This window comes from Euprymna scolopes, chromosome 23, assembly GCF_053919585.1.
Source record: "Euprymna scolopes isolate OS-2025 chromosome 23, ASM5391958v1, whole genome shotgun sequence".
Classification (NCBI taxonomy): domain Eukaryota; kingdom Metazoa; phylum Mollusca; class Cephalopoda; order Sepiida; family Sepiolidae; genus Euprymna; species Euprymna scolopes.
In genome coordinates this window covers 49,796,456-49,811,286 of record NC_136504.1, presented here as the reverse complement: position 1 = coordinate 49,811,286, position 14,831 = coordinate 49,796,456, and the positions used below count along the sequence as shown (strand labels likewise).

Here is a 14,831-nt window from a genome sequence, read left to right as displayed (position 1 = left end):
CACGGATATGAACTGATTAAAAATTAAAAAATTAAAAATACACTAAAATGAATGTGCAAAATATATGGCGATTTTTCTTCCAATTTTAACCCCTTAAAAACTATTTTTACCAGCTAAAGACCCATAAAAGTACGGTCTATAAAAATCCAATCATTTGAAGCCCCTTGCGCCGCTCTTCGACTTTTAGTTTTGGGGGAGATAGAGTTTGAAAATGTGAAAACAGACTGATATATAGCCTTTTATATATTAGATTAAACATGAATCATGTTGCACAAATCAAGTTTGTATCTCTTTAGATAAAGAGTATTGCTATACATACTAGTACTCCTTGCACATTTTGTTTTTTGTATTAAGTTTATTAACAGTAAGAATTCGTTCGTCGATTTTCATGATTTTTGTTTTAAATGATGTTAATGATACGTCTGTTCAAGTATTTCGATTTTGCAGTTTGTGTTGAAAGGAATCATTGTGATGATCATCCCATTTATTATTATATGCTTCATTGTATGAATTTAAATAAACACGACATTGAAACAGCTGTAAACAACTGTAAAATATTTGTATATTACGTTTATTTCGAAGATCATTTATAAAGGTATTTTTAATTGTAAACGTATACAAACATATATAATTGTATGTTTGCCCAGCATTTCATGATGAATCATGTGAATGTCCATGAAAAGTTTGTAATCCATCAGATAAAAAAATATTAGATTGCATGCTGTTGTTCCTTGCACATCTTATCAAATGGATTAAAATAAAGAATCCTCTTACTGATTTTAGCATTTTTATTATTATTTAAATGGTGTTGGTGATACTTATATTCAATCATGTATTGTTTTATAGGCGATTGCTAATGTGGAGATGTTTTTAAATTGTGTAAGAAAAAAAAGAAATTATAAATGAAAGTATAGATAAGATAATAAATATTTGTTCATATAAAATTATTTACAAGTAAATAATCTTTTATCGTTTTCCCCCAAATTTTTTGTTTTAAATGATGACGATCATACTTTGATTACGTAATTATATACGACATAATCACGTTTGACACCGAAGTTAAGCAACGATGAGCCTGGCCAGTACCAGATGGGTGACCATTTAAGGACTTCCAGGTGCTGCATATGCTCTCCGTTTATCTCAGAATTGTTTCCAGTCGTCCTGGACTTCTCCTTGCCACTGGACTTCAGTAGTGCCAATTCAGGAGAAGTGTGGTTGGAGATCGCGCAACTCTTGCCGCACAATTACACGCGCAGCTGCCCTTACAAGGGGTATCCTTCGTCTTTATAGACTGAACAGAAGCATCTGATACTTTAATTCGGTTTTGTTTGATTTTGCAGGTGATTGCTCACCCACAAATGATCCTTGTCAAAATGGAGGATCGTGCAGAGTTGTGCCGAACGGATTCAGATGTGATTGCAGACCAGGTTATACAGGAAAGACTTGTGACAAAGGTAGAGTAATTATTGCATTCAAAACATAAACTTGAATTTATCTGATATTATGATTTGAGACTGAGTTATCTTCAGACAGGTTTTATAACCATTTTTTGCTGCTTCCGTTGTCTCCCCTGTGACCTTGCCAGCGCACTTATATATATATATATAAAGTGAACGTGTCTCTCTGTCTGTGTACATTTCCCTACGCAATAACTCTGTCAATTTTAATTCTACAGCCTCGAAATTTGATATACAGAGTACTGAGATTTGGGAAAATCTATGTGATGGGTTTTCGGCCAGAAATTTGGCTGTTAAGGGGTCAAGATTCAACGATTTGACCTTTGAGAGTTCTACCAAACTCCTCCGACAATTTTGGGTCTAAACACTTGAAATTTTAGATATAGATTCCTTGGACATAGATCTAACTTAATAACTTGATTAGAGCCCTAAACAATAAATGTTAAGGGGTTATAATAGGAGTCAAAGTTTAAAAAAATTGACCTTTTTTTTGTTTTTTTGCTCAGCATACACCTCACACCCGGGCACCCATGCTAGTATATATATATATATATATATATATATATATATATATATATATATATATATATATATATATGGTGACCCAAACAAACGGGCCCCAACTCTAATTAGGCCCCATTTCTTAGTGTTTTGTCCGAACGAAATTTAATACAGTGTATTCTTTGTCCCAGCTCCCACTGGGGTCTTGGTGTACTCACGGTCGTTGATTCTGCCATGTTCTGTAAAATAAGTGCAATCGGTGAATAAATAATGGAGATATCAGGGGGTTTTCGGGGGGGGGAAGTCACCCTGTGTATGTATATATATATGTGTGTGTGTGTGTGTGTGTGTGTGTGTGTGTGTGTGTGTGTGTGTGTGTGAGCAGAAATTATTTACTGGCTATTTATAAAATCGTAGTTTGTGTTTCGTAAAACTATTATGTAATTTACTAAAAGTAGCAATAGTTGTAGCGATGGAAGTATTGATTTTTTCATATCTTACAGATTAGGTGATCCTATTGTTGGCATTGGTTTCTCCGATATTTTTATTGTCAGAATTATTTCTAGAAAGACATCGGATTCTTACAAGAGGACCATGTGAAGGTTGCCAACATCCTAAGTAAAAATGATTTTGTGGAACGAACCGGATTCTCCGAATAGCAGACCAGAATTAATATTAATGAAAACATTAATATTTATTTTCTTGTATTAAATTAATTACAAGTAAATAACTTTGTGTCTTTTGTCTCAGATTTCTGTTTGATATTAGTCATACTTTAATTCAATGTGTTTTATTTTGCAGGTGATTGTTCACCCACAAATGATCCTTGTAAAAATGGAGGAACGTGCAGTGTTGTGCCAAATGGATTCAAATGTGATTGCAGACCAGGTTATACAGGAAAGACTTGTAACGAAGGTAGAGTAATGACGATTTAAAACTTGACATATTTGAGTATTTATCTGGCATTGATTATGAGAAATGATTCATCTCGCATGAAACAACTTTGAAACCGGGTTCGAAATCTAGTAGGTGATGCCCTTTCTTTTCCCTGCAACCTTTTTTCCACAGAAGAGACGTTGCGAGCTTGTCTCTGTTCTATCGTTAAGTGCTCGCATGATCTCCAATCTATGGTCCCTCTTGGTTAAACTTTCACAAAAATCCACTCGACTAACTACAACCACTATCAAAAATTTCCACCCATCCTTTATCTGTGCAAAATCTAAACACCGCTTCCATTAACAAAAGCTTCTCTTCTAGAACTGCTCGCCTGCGGTACACTGTTCCACTGGCCTACTTTCCAACCGACTACAATATAGTCTTCAAGTCCAATGTAAACAAGTTTTTGTTGATCCGTCTCCTTAAATAATCCAAATTCTACCCAATCTACAATCTTACCGATTACTACACTATCACCTTACATTCATTAGTTCTTATCCTCGAGTGGCTTTTGGCCTTTTATAAGTGCTGATTTCCTTGTATAAAAAAGAAAAAACATAAGATAAAGATAGATATTAATAGTGCTTTAACATTTTATTTGCACGGAAGAATTCATCTATTACTTTTCACAATATTTCATTTAAATGCTGTCATTTCTGTTCAATTCCGTTTTATATTGCATGTAAATTGCTTTTATGATTCTTTTGAATGGAAATCTAGTTTGTTTAATATGGCTCAATGCATAATCTTAAATAAACACTGCGCTGAAACAGACGTGAACAAGTGTAAAATATTTGTATGTGGTGTTCATTTGGAACATTATTTGAAAATTTATTTTAGTTGTACAAAAATATTAAGACCTGTATATGAGGTGCTGAATGTCACAACTCGGTAAGTATCATCGCGGAAAAATATCAAGTTAGCATATCATTTTATTCTCCATAGCCTCGTCTAACACATACAAGAGTAGTTATGGTCGAATTAAGACCGGAACATGGATAGAAATAAACTAATGCACAGTATACCCATCAAAATAAACTTTAACAGCGTTTTTTTTTTTCGTTTTTTTTTTTTGTTTTTTTTGTGGCATTTACAGAGTGATGACATTCAACGCTTCATATAATGAAGCCCGTTTTACTGTGGATATTTTAAGGGTCGTATCTGAACCCATATACCATGCACTTGATAAAACAGAAAAAGCTATCGCTGAAATGACATGTGATAAAGGGATAACTATAACTATTTTAAATTTAGATGTTTATCTAGCAATGATCAGAAATTTAAGACCACTTTAAAAAAATTTTTTTAATTACTTTTTTAAGGATAAATTTTAAACTCTTCCGACTTAAGGTTACCAATACTACAACCTAAAAGGTTATGGGAAAAAAAGGCACATTCCAAAGATTTATTTTTTAAATTTAAATTTTTATCATATTAGGCTTTTTTACACATGATCAAAATTATAAGATCAGAGACAAAAATTCTATTAAATTGTACGAAAAGTGTATGAAAACATTCAACAATCAAACTTAATTATGAGTTCTACCTCCACTGCTTTTGATGACTTCAAAAATTCTTTGGGGCATGCTAGAAATAAAGGTTTCCATTAAGGTGTGGGGGATCCTGCTCCAGTTTCTGGAGATGGTTTCACGGAGTTCATTTTTGTGTTGAATATTGTTTACCATTTCGATAAACCTCTCTTGTCATCCATCCCTAAACATTTTCAATTGTGTTCAAGTCCGGTGAGCATGCAGGATGTCCCAAGAGATGGGCTCCATTTTCTTGTAGAAAGCTCAAGGTCCGTCTTTCAGTGTGGAATGCAGCATTATCCTGTTGGAATAACCATCCATCCCTACACAAACGATGTTCCTCCATCATCAACGATGCTTTTTGTAGCATGCTAACATAACCAACTGCTGTCTGACGACCCTGCACCACCTGGAGCTCCATCGTCCCTCTGTAAGAAAAGGCACCCCATACCATTACGGACCCTCCAACACTATGACGTGTAGAAAAAAACTTCAAGGGGCATATTTTTGTCATGCCAATATCGCTGGAAGCCATCGGGACAATCTTAATTGAATTTTTTCTCATCAGAAAATAGTACTTTCTTCTACTTTAAGCAACAATTAATCCGTCAAAAGGAAATAAAGTTCGATTTTACATCATTAAAATCCGAAAATTGAAAGAGAAGCTGCAAATACCTTATAATATGTTTCCATTACGTCATGTATATATGTGTGTGTGTGTGTGTGTGTGTGTGTGTGTGTGTGTGTGTGTGTGTGTGTGTGTGTGTGTGTGTGTGTGTACACGGGGTGCCGTCAATAAGTTTCCAGATTTAAAATTGTCGTAGGTTCTTGAAAATTCGGCATGTTATTGCTATACATCTTATAAGACGACTGCCCAATTTTTATAATTTCACGTTTAAATGAACAGCTTTAGCATGAATTGGAATACGCCCTACTAAAGCCTTATTGTCACAGCTGATGAATTACAAAAATGTAGTCTGAACGTGAGGACACTTTAGAAGAACGATATGCAATAACATTCTATTTTAAACTTGGAAAAAATGCCACAGAAACATATGGGATGATCCAGACTACTTTTGTGCCATCTTGTATGAATCGGGCATCAGTTTCCAAGTGGAATAAGAGATTCAAGGAAGATATGGAGTCTGTAAGTGATGATGGGAGGTTTGGGACGAGTAAGGAATTCAGAGCACCAAAGTTGATTGGCCAAATAAAGAATTTCATAGATAAGGGCCGTTGTGCGTCTATAGAGACAATAAGTGCACAGTTTGATGTCAGTGTGGGAACTGTACACAAAATTTCCCGCGAGAAACTAAACATGCGGAAGATTTGCGCAAAGTTTGCTCCAAGTGTGCTCAGAGAAGATCAGAAATAAAGACGTTGTAATGATAGCAGGAAGATGGTCGAGCTGATCAATTCCGATCCCAGAGTACTTGATGCTCTGGTGACTAGCGATAAAAGCTGGATCTTCTGCTATGGCCCAGTCGTTATGAGTCAATTAAGGAGATGAAAGAAGCTGTGACGTGGGTCATTGAAACGCTCATACAAGGGGATTTCCATGGGGTCTTCCAGAATTTGATGGAACGGTACAAATGCGCTGCAGCCTAGGGACATTATTTCGGAGTGGACTAAAGTTTCATGTGTGTGCTATCAATAAAAGTCTAGAAACTTATTTAAGGCATTTAGTAATTGTCTAATAATTAAAAAAAAAACAACAGTTATTTATTATTAGTAAACGTATAAGGATTAAATGAATGTTTTCAAAAATTATCACTATAAATTTTGTCATGAATCTACAGCACAGTTTGCTTGCAGCGGTATCGGTGTCAGGTGACATGGACAAAGACGGCAGTTCTGATAATCTCATTACCAACTTATTTGATGAGTTTAAATGTAATAATTATTAAACGAAGACGGAATGTTTGTATTATTGCCTAGAAACACTCTTTAGTAGTATCATTAAAGTTTTACAAACGAAGTATTTCGTTGATTTCCTATAATGTCGAAATTCAAAGCAAAATATTAATATATTAGTTGATAAAAACATCACGTGGTACAATACGTTTTCTATGCCCCGTCCTTCTCTCTTTTACTGCTAAAGCAATTATTACTATATTGAAAAAAAGTAGGTCCACCTAGAGAGCAATATGGTTTTGAGCCGAATACAATGATTGTTTAATTTAAGAATTATAAATTATTTAATAGATTAAATAATATTAACTATTTTAGTAATGTTTTGCTTTAATAAGGATTCCAATTTAAAACTTTGTTACGGTCAAAATCAAATATTATTTAACAATGTATCACTCATGTCTGTTTAGGTTTAACCATATGTTTAATAAGAATGAGTATAACAAAATTCATTATTTTATCATACAAATATACAAATACACAAATACACAAATACACAAATATACACATATACAAATATACAAATACACAAATATTCAAATATACAAATATACAAATACACAAATACACAAATATACAAATACATAAATACACAAATACACAAATATACAAATATACAAATACACAAATACACAAATACACAAATATACAAATACAAAAATACACAAATATACAAATACACAAATACGCAAATACACAAATATACAAATATACAAATACACAAATATACAAATACACAAATATACAAATACACAAATATACAAATACACAAATATACAAATACACAAATATACAAATATACAAATGTACAAATATACAAATACACAAATATACAAATATACAAATACACAAATATACAAATACACAAATATACAAATATACAAATACACAAATATACAAATACACAAATATACAAATATACAAATATACAAATACACAGATACACAAATATACAAATATACAAATACACAAATATACAAATATACAAATACATAAATATACAAATATACAAATATACAAATATACAAATACACAAATATACAAATATACAAATATACAAATACACAAATATACGAATATACAAATACACAAATATACAAATATACAAATACACAAATATACAAATATACAAATATACAGATACACAAATACACAAATATACAAATATACAGATATACAAATACACAAATATACAAATATACAAATACACAAATATACAAATATACAAATATACAAATACACAAATACACAAATATACAAATATACAAATACACAAATATACAAATACACAAATATACAAATATACAAATATACAAATACACAAATACACAAATATACAAATATACAAATACACAAATATACAAATATACAAATACATAAATATACAAATATACAAATATACAAATATACAAATACACAAATATACAAATATACAAATATACAAATACACAAATATACAAATATACAAATATACAAATACACAAATATACAAATATACAAATACACAAATATACAAATATACAAATATACAGATACACAAATACACAAATATACAAATATACAAATATACAAATACACAAATATACAAATATACAAATACACAAATATACAAATATACAAATACACAAATATACAAATACACAAATACACAAATACACAAATATACAAATACACAAATATACAAATACACAAATATACAAATATACAAATACACAAATATGCAAATACGCAAATATACAAATATAGAAACATACAAATACACAAATATACAAATATACAAATATACAAATACACAAATATACAAATACACAAATATACAAATAAGTCTGATAGTGATTGTGTTGCAGTCCGGCCAATTTAATTTTTAAAAAAAGACATTACGATTATTTTATTGATGAATTTAGCATTATATCGTGACCTGGTCAGGGTTCGATAAATTAGATGACGGATCAGAATAATACCCATCCCAAGGCGAGTAAAATAAATTCCACAAGCATTTTTGCATCCCGTTTATGTCACCTTATAAAGATTAAAATCAGGATATAATAATATTAAACGTTGTGTCTAGAATTCGTCTTTTAATTTTAATAAAATCCATTTCATGGTGCTGATTTTTAGGAAATCTAAGGCTTAAGCTTAAGAGAATCTTAATAAGAAATTAAAATTCAGAGGAAATTACTTAATTGGTGTCTTGTGACGAGGTATCAATTTTAATGGATATCTGGCATATTTGAATTTTCAAATGGGATGTTTCGCTCATATCATGATACCTAATATATATATATATATATATATATATATATATATATATATATATATATATATATATATATATAGTGTATAAATGACAAAAACTATATTCCAAAATGTATGATGTTGACCATCTTATAATTTATTCCGTTAACTCAGTTGATAAAAATTCAAAATGGCGTAATGGAAACATATTAAAAGTATTTGCAGCTTCTCTTCCAATTTTTTGATTTTCACCATGTCAAAACACATTTCACTTCCTTTTGACGGATTGATTGATGCTATTTCTTCTGATGAGTTAAGGACATAATAGATTCACTGATTGATATAATAACTAAGTGATTGATTTTGCGCTACGAAACAGATACTGTCAAGAACTGTAAATATCATCTTAAAGGAATAAATTATAAGATGGTCAACATCATGAATTCTGGAATATACTTTTTTGTCATTTAGTCACTATAATGTTCTGTAATTACATGGTGCTTCTTAAATAAGTATTGGTATATTAATATATATATATATATATATATATATATATATATATATATTATTTAAGTATTGGTATATTAATATATATATATATATTTATTTTTATATTATTAAATATATTTCTACAGATATATATATATATATATATATGTGAGAATGTATGTATGAGGCACTTCTTAACCTATATACTCAACGAATTTTATTTACAGACTTGAAATTTAGTTTTCTTAGGTTTTATTAGGAAAAAAAAGCTGTTAACAGGTTCAAATTGATAAATTAGTACGTGGGGGGTCATCAGATTTTTATCTGTTTGTCAACTGTTTCACGACTGCGCATGAGTGAATCGTTGACATGATAGATTACTTCTGTTAATAATAAGTAGGTTTGAAAACAGTTTTTTGTAGAGCGTGTCAAGTATGTCTAATGGTTATCGTACTTGACTCACTGTCTTTAGGTTTATGTTTTGATTTCAGCTCGAGTATTTTTTTTTTTTTACTTACAAAAAATGGACTGTTTTATGCAGATGTCTCAGTTTCATTCCGTTTTTTATTTTTTTTTTATTTTATATTTTTAAAGGAAGTTAACGTTATGTTTAATATCAACGGTATTTCTGTTTCTAATAAATAAGAAATCTGCATTAATTAAAACATAATATCTATGTGTATTTTAGGACCAGTTAACGACAGGCGGCCTGCTGGTACCCTCTAAAATACTCAAAAGAAACTTAAATTTGGACTATATTTATTAATTTATGTCTGATACCTATTGTAAGATTTCACAAAATATTCACGAAGGGCCTCCATATCATTTTCACCCTCTTTGCATAAAAGTGAATAAACTAAATATATATAGACTTTTAACGCTTACTGTTGCAAAATTCATAGTGGTATGTTGCTTAGTTAAGGAAGGCATCTTTGTACAAAATGAAAAAAGATAATTGCAACTTCTCTCCCAAATTTCGGATTTTATGATCATACCCATATGCCTCCATTTTCTTATAAAACTGATAAGTTCTTTTTCTTCTGATGAGCGAAATAAATTTAAGAATTGCCATAATAATTACATAAATGATTCTGCTCTACGAAACAGGTGCTGTCAAGAACTGTGCACGTCAACGTACTGTAGAAAATAAACGATAAGGTGGCAAACATCTTAAAATTTGGAATATGTACTTTTCTTATTTACTTGTTATGTGCTCTGTAGTTACATCGCGTTTCATAAATTAATCGATTGGTATAAATAAAAGGTGAAATATAATTGGACAAACATATTTCCCCATAAAGTATATATATACATATAATCATAGTTACAAAATATATAAATGTTCTTCTGAAAGGTCCCATCTATAAACACTCTTGCTCTTTTACAAAAAGAAAAGTTTTACTTTTGAATTTCAGATTTGTGTGCTTCAGATCCTTGTCTTAATGGCGGTACCTGCGTTCCTAAAAAGGGTGGATACACTTGTCAATGTCGTCAATTTTATACCGGATCGTTTTGCGAAGTGGACAATTCAGGTATATCTTTTTTGTGTATTCGTATCTTATATACTTTAATTCTTTCTTTTACAAATTGATAATTTATATTGATACTCTATGGCGGACTGGGATAGCTTCCGTACATTTATATCGGATCTACCTCTGCGTTCTACGTTTAAAAAAAACGTGTCCTCTATAGTATCAGACCTGACGGAATGGTTAATTGTACGGTATAGACGGCTTCATATCCTCCAAAAATTTCAAGCAAAAACCTAACAGCTAGCCGTGGTCATCTTCAGTGCGCACAAAAATCACTTTTTTCATTGCTTCCAACGTAATAGATATACTAAGACTAAAGCTGTCTTCAGGACTGCCAATAACCAATGAAAAAGGTAATAAAGGACGCGAGAGAATTGTGAAATATATAGAACTGCCAACAACCACTGAAAAACGTAATAAAGAACGCGAGAGAATTGTGAAATATATAGAACTGCCAACAACCACTGAAAAAGGTAATAAAGAACGCGAGAGAAGTGTGAAATATATAGAACTGCCAACAACCACTGGAAAATGTAATAAAGAACGCGAAAGAATTGTGAAATATATAGAACTGCCAACAACCACTGAAAAAGGTAATAAAGAACGCGAGAGAAGTGTGAAATATATAGAACTGCCAACAACCACTGAAAAACGTAATAAAAAACGCGAGAGAATTGTGAAATATATAGAACTGCCAACAACCACTGAAAAACGTAATAAAGAACGCGAGAGAATTGTAAAATATATAGAACTGCCAACAACCACTGAAAAAGGTAATAAAGGACGCGAGAGAATTGTGAAATATATAGAACTGCCAACAACCACTGAAAAACGTAATAAAGAACGCGAGAGAAGTGTGAAATATATAGAACTGCCAACAACCACTGAAAAAGGTAATAAAGAACGCGAGAGAAGGGTGAAATATATAGAACTGCCAACAACCACTGAAAAAGGTAATAAAGGATGCGAGAGAAGTGTGAAATATATAGAACTGCCAACAACCACTGAAAAAGGTAATAAAGGACGCGAGAGAATTGTGAAATATATAGAACTGCCAACAACCACTGAAAAAGGTAACAAAGAACGCGAGAGAATTGTGAAATATATAGAACTGCCAACAACCACTGAAAAAGGTAACAAAGAACGCGAGAGAAGTGTGAAATATATAGAACTGCCAACAACCACTGAAAAAGGTAATAAAGGACGCGAGAGAATTGTGAAATATATAGAACTGCCAACAACCACTGAAAAAGGTAATAAAAGGACGCGAGAGAATTGTGAAATATATAGAACTGCCAACAACCACTGAAAAAGGTAATAAAGAACGCGAGAGAAGTGTGAAATATATAGAACTGCCAACAACCACTGAAAAAGGTAATAAAGAACGCGAGAGAATTGTGAAATATATAGAACTGCCAACAACCACTGAAAAAGGTAATAAAGAACGCGAGAGAATTGTGAAATATAAAGAACTGCCAATAACCACTGAAAAAGGTAATAAAGAACGCGAGATAATTGTGAAATATATAGAACTGCCAACAACCACTGAAAAAGGTAATAAAGAACGCGAGAGAATTGTGAAATATATAGAACTGCCAACAACCACTGAAAAACGTAATAAAGAACGCGAGAGAATTGTGAAATATATAGAACTGCCAACAACCACTGAAAAGGTAATAAAGAACGCGAGAGAATTGTGAAATATATAGAACTGCCAACAACCACTGAAAAAGGTAATAAAGGATGCGAGAGAAGTGTGAAATATATAGAACTGCCAACAACCACTGAAAAACGTAATAAAGAACGCGAGAGAATTGTGAAATATATAGAACTGCCAACAACCACTGAAAAAGGTAATAAAGAACGCGAGAGAATTGTGAAATATATAGAACTGCCAACAACCACTGAAAAAGGTAATAAAAAACGCGAGAGAATTGTGAAATATATAGAACTGCCAACAACCACTGAAAAAGGTAATAAAGAACGCGAGAGAAGTGTGAAATATATAGAACTGCCAACAACCACTGAAAAAGGTAATAAAAGGACGCGAGAGAATTGTGAAATATATAGAACTGCCAACAACCACTGAAAAACGTAATAAAGAACGCGAGAGAAGTGTGAAATATATAGAACTGCCAACAACCACTGAAAAACGTAATAAAGAACGCGAGAGAATTGTATGCTCAGTCCGTCAAGTCCAAAGTAGCTGAGCAGCACCTTGGTTCCTACCAGTTTTGGCAAATAACAAAGTGTCCTAAATAAAAGCGTATGCTCTATCCCAACCATCATCAATGGACTAGATGTAATCTCGTCAGCATCGGACAAAGCATTCATTCTTTTGGTAAGCTTCCAACGTAAATACAGATATTCGCAATCCAAATCTATGTGATATATTGTATTTAGGCGTAAACTAAACAATGATAGGTTAATAATGGGCGTCAATTTTGAATGAAACTTCCATTTAATTTTCATTTCTGACGTAAAGTGATTTCCTTTAATCTAATAGAAAAATAATTATTGAAGAACGAATTATGATTTTATACTAAACCTTTCACAGTAAAAACAGTTTTCGTATATTTAATTTTAAATGCTTTTATATTTTTAAATTTTCTTATTAATATTTCTTAGATTTTTAATTCTTTTTTATTTTAAAATTTTATTATTATTATTATTATTATTATTATTATTACTATTATTATTATTATTATTATTATTATTGATATTTTTAACGCTTTTTTATTTTAAAATTTTATCATAATTATTTTTCATATTTTTAATTCTATTTTATTTTAAAATTTTATTATTGTTATTTTTATATTTTAAGGCTTTTTTATTTCATAATGATATTATTATTATATTTTATATTTTTAATACATTTTATTTTAATATTTTATTATTATTATTATTTATATTTTTATGCTTTTTATTTTAAAATTTTATTATTATTATTATTTTATATTTTAATGCTATTTTATTTTTAATTGTTATTATTATGTTTATATTTTAATGCTTTTTATTTTAAAATGTTATTATTATTATTTTTTTTATATATTTAATTTTTTTTCATTTTAAAATTTTATTATTATTATTATCATTTTTATATTTTAAATGTTTTTTATTTTAAAATTTTATTATTATTATCATTATTATTATTATTTATATTTTTAATGCTTCTTATTTTAAAATTTTTAATTGTTATTTTTTATATTTTTTATGTTGGTTATTTTTATATTTTATTATTATTATTTTTTATATTTTTACTGATTTTTATTTTAAAATTTTATTATTATCATTATTTTTTATATTTTTAATGCTCTTTTATTTTAAACTTTTATTATTATTTTTTTTATATTTTTAATGTTTTTTATTTTAAAATTTTATTATTATTATTATTATTTTTTATATTTTAATGCTCTTTTATTTTAAAATTTTATTATTTTTATTTTTTATATTTTTAATCCTTTTTTATTTTTATATTCTATTATTATTATTATTTTTATATTTTAATGCTTTTTTATTTTTATATTTTATTATTATTATTTTTTATATTTTTAATGCTTTTTATCTTAAAATTTTATTGTTATTATTATTATTATTATTATTATTATTATTATTATTATTATTATTATTATTATTATTTTATATTTTTAATGGTTTTTATTTTAAAATTCCGTTATTATTATTATTTATATTTTTAATGTGTTTATTTTAAAATTTTATCATCATTATTTGTTATATTTTTAATGTTTTTTATTTTAAAATATTATTATTATTATTTTATATTTTTAATGCTCTTTTATTTTAAAATTTTATTTTATTATTGTTGTTTATATTTTTAATGTTTTTATTTTAAAATGTTATTATTATTATTTTTTATATTTTTAATGCTTTTTTATCTTAAAATTTTATTTTTATTGTTGTTTATATTTTTAATGCTTTTTATTTTAAAATTTTATTATTGTTTTTTATATTTTTCATGCTCTTTTATTTTAAAATTTTATTATTTTTTTTTTATATTTTTAATGTCTTTTATTTTAAAATGTTATTATTATTATTATTATTATTATTATTATTATTATTATTATTATTATTATTTATATTTTTAATGCTGTTTATATTAAAATTTTATTATTCTTTTTTTATATTTCTAATGCTCTTTTATTTTTAAATTTTATTATTATTATTTTTATATTATTAATATACTTTATTTTAAAATTTAATTATCATTATTTTTTATATGT

The 14,831-nt window shown here is 28.8% G+C and overlaps 1 protein-coding gene across 1 annotated transcript in view; it reads left to right on the top strand.

The window, feature by feature from the left end:
* LOC145245612 (uncharacterized) overlaps nt 1-14,831 on the top strand; it is a 185,071-nt gene that overhangs the window by 70,817 nt on the left and 99,423 nt on the right. The window contains exons 20-23 of the mRNA XM_080107182.1: nt 1,341-1,459; nt 2,462-2,466; nt 2,760-2,873; nt 10,474-10,590. Coding sequence (XP_079963308.1) covers nt 1,341-1,459; nt 2,462-2,466; nt 2,760-2,873; nt 10,474-10,590 — 355 coding nt within the window. The remainder of the gene's footprint in view (nt 1-1,340; nt 1,460-2,461; nt 2,467-2,759; nt 2,874-10,473; nt 10,591-14,831) is intronic.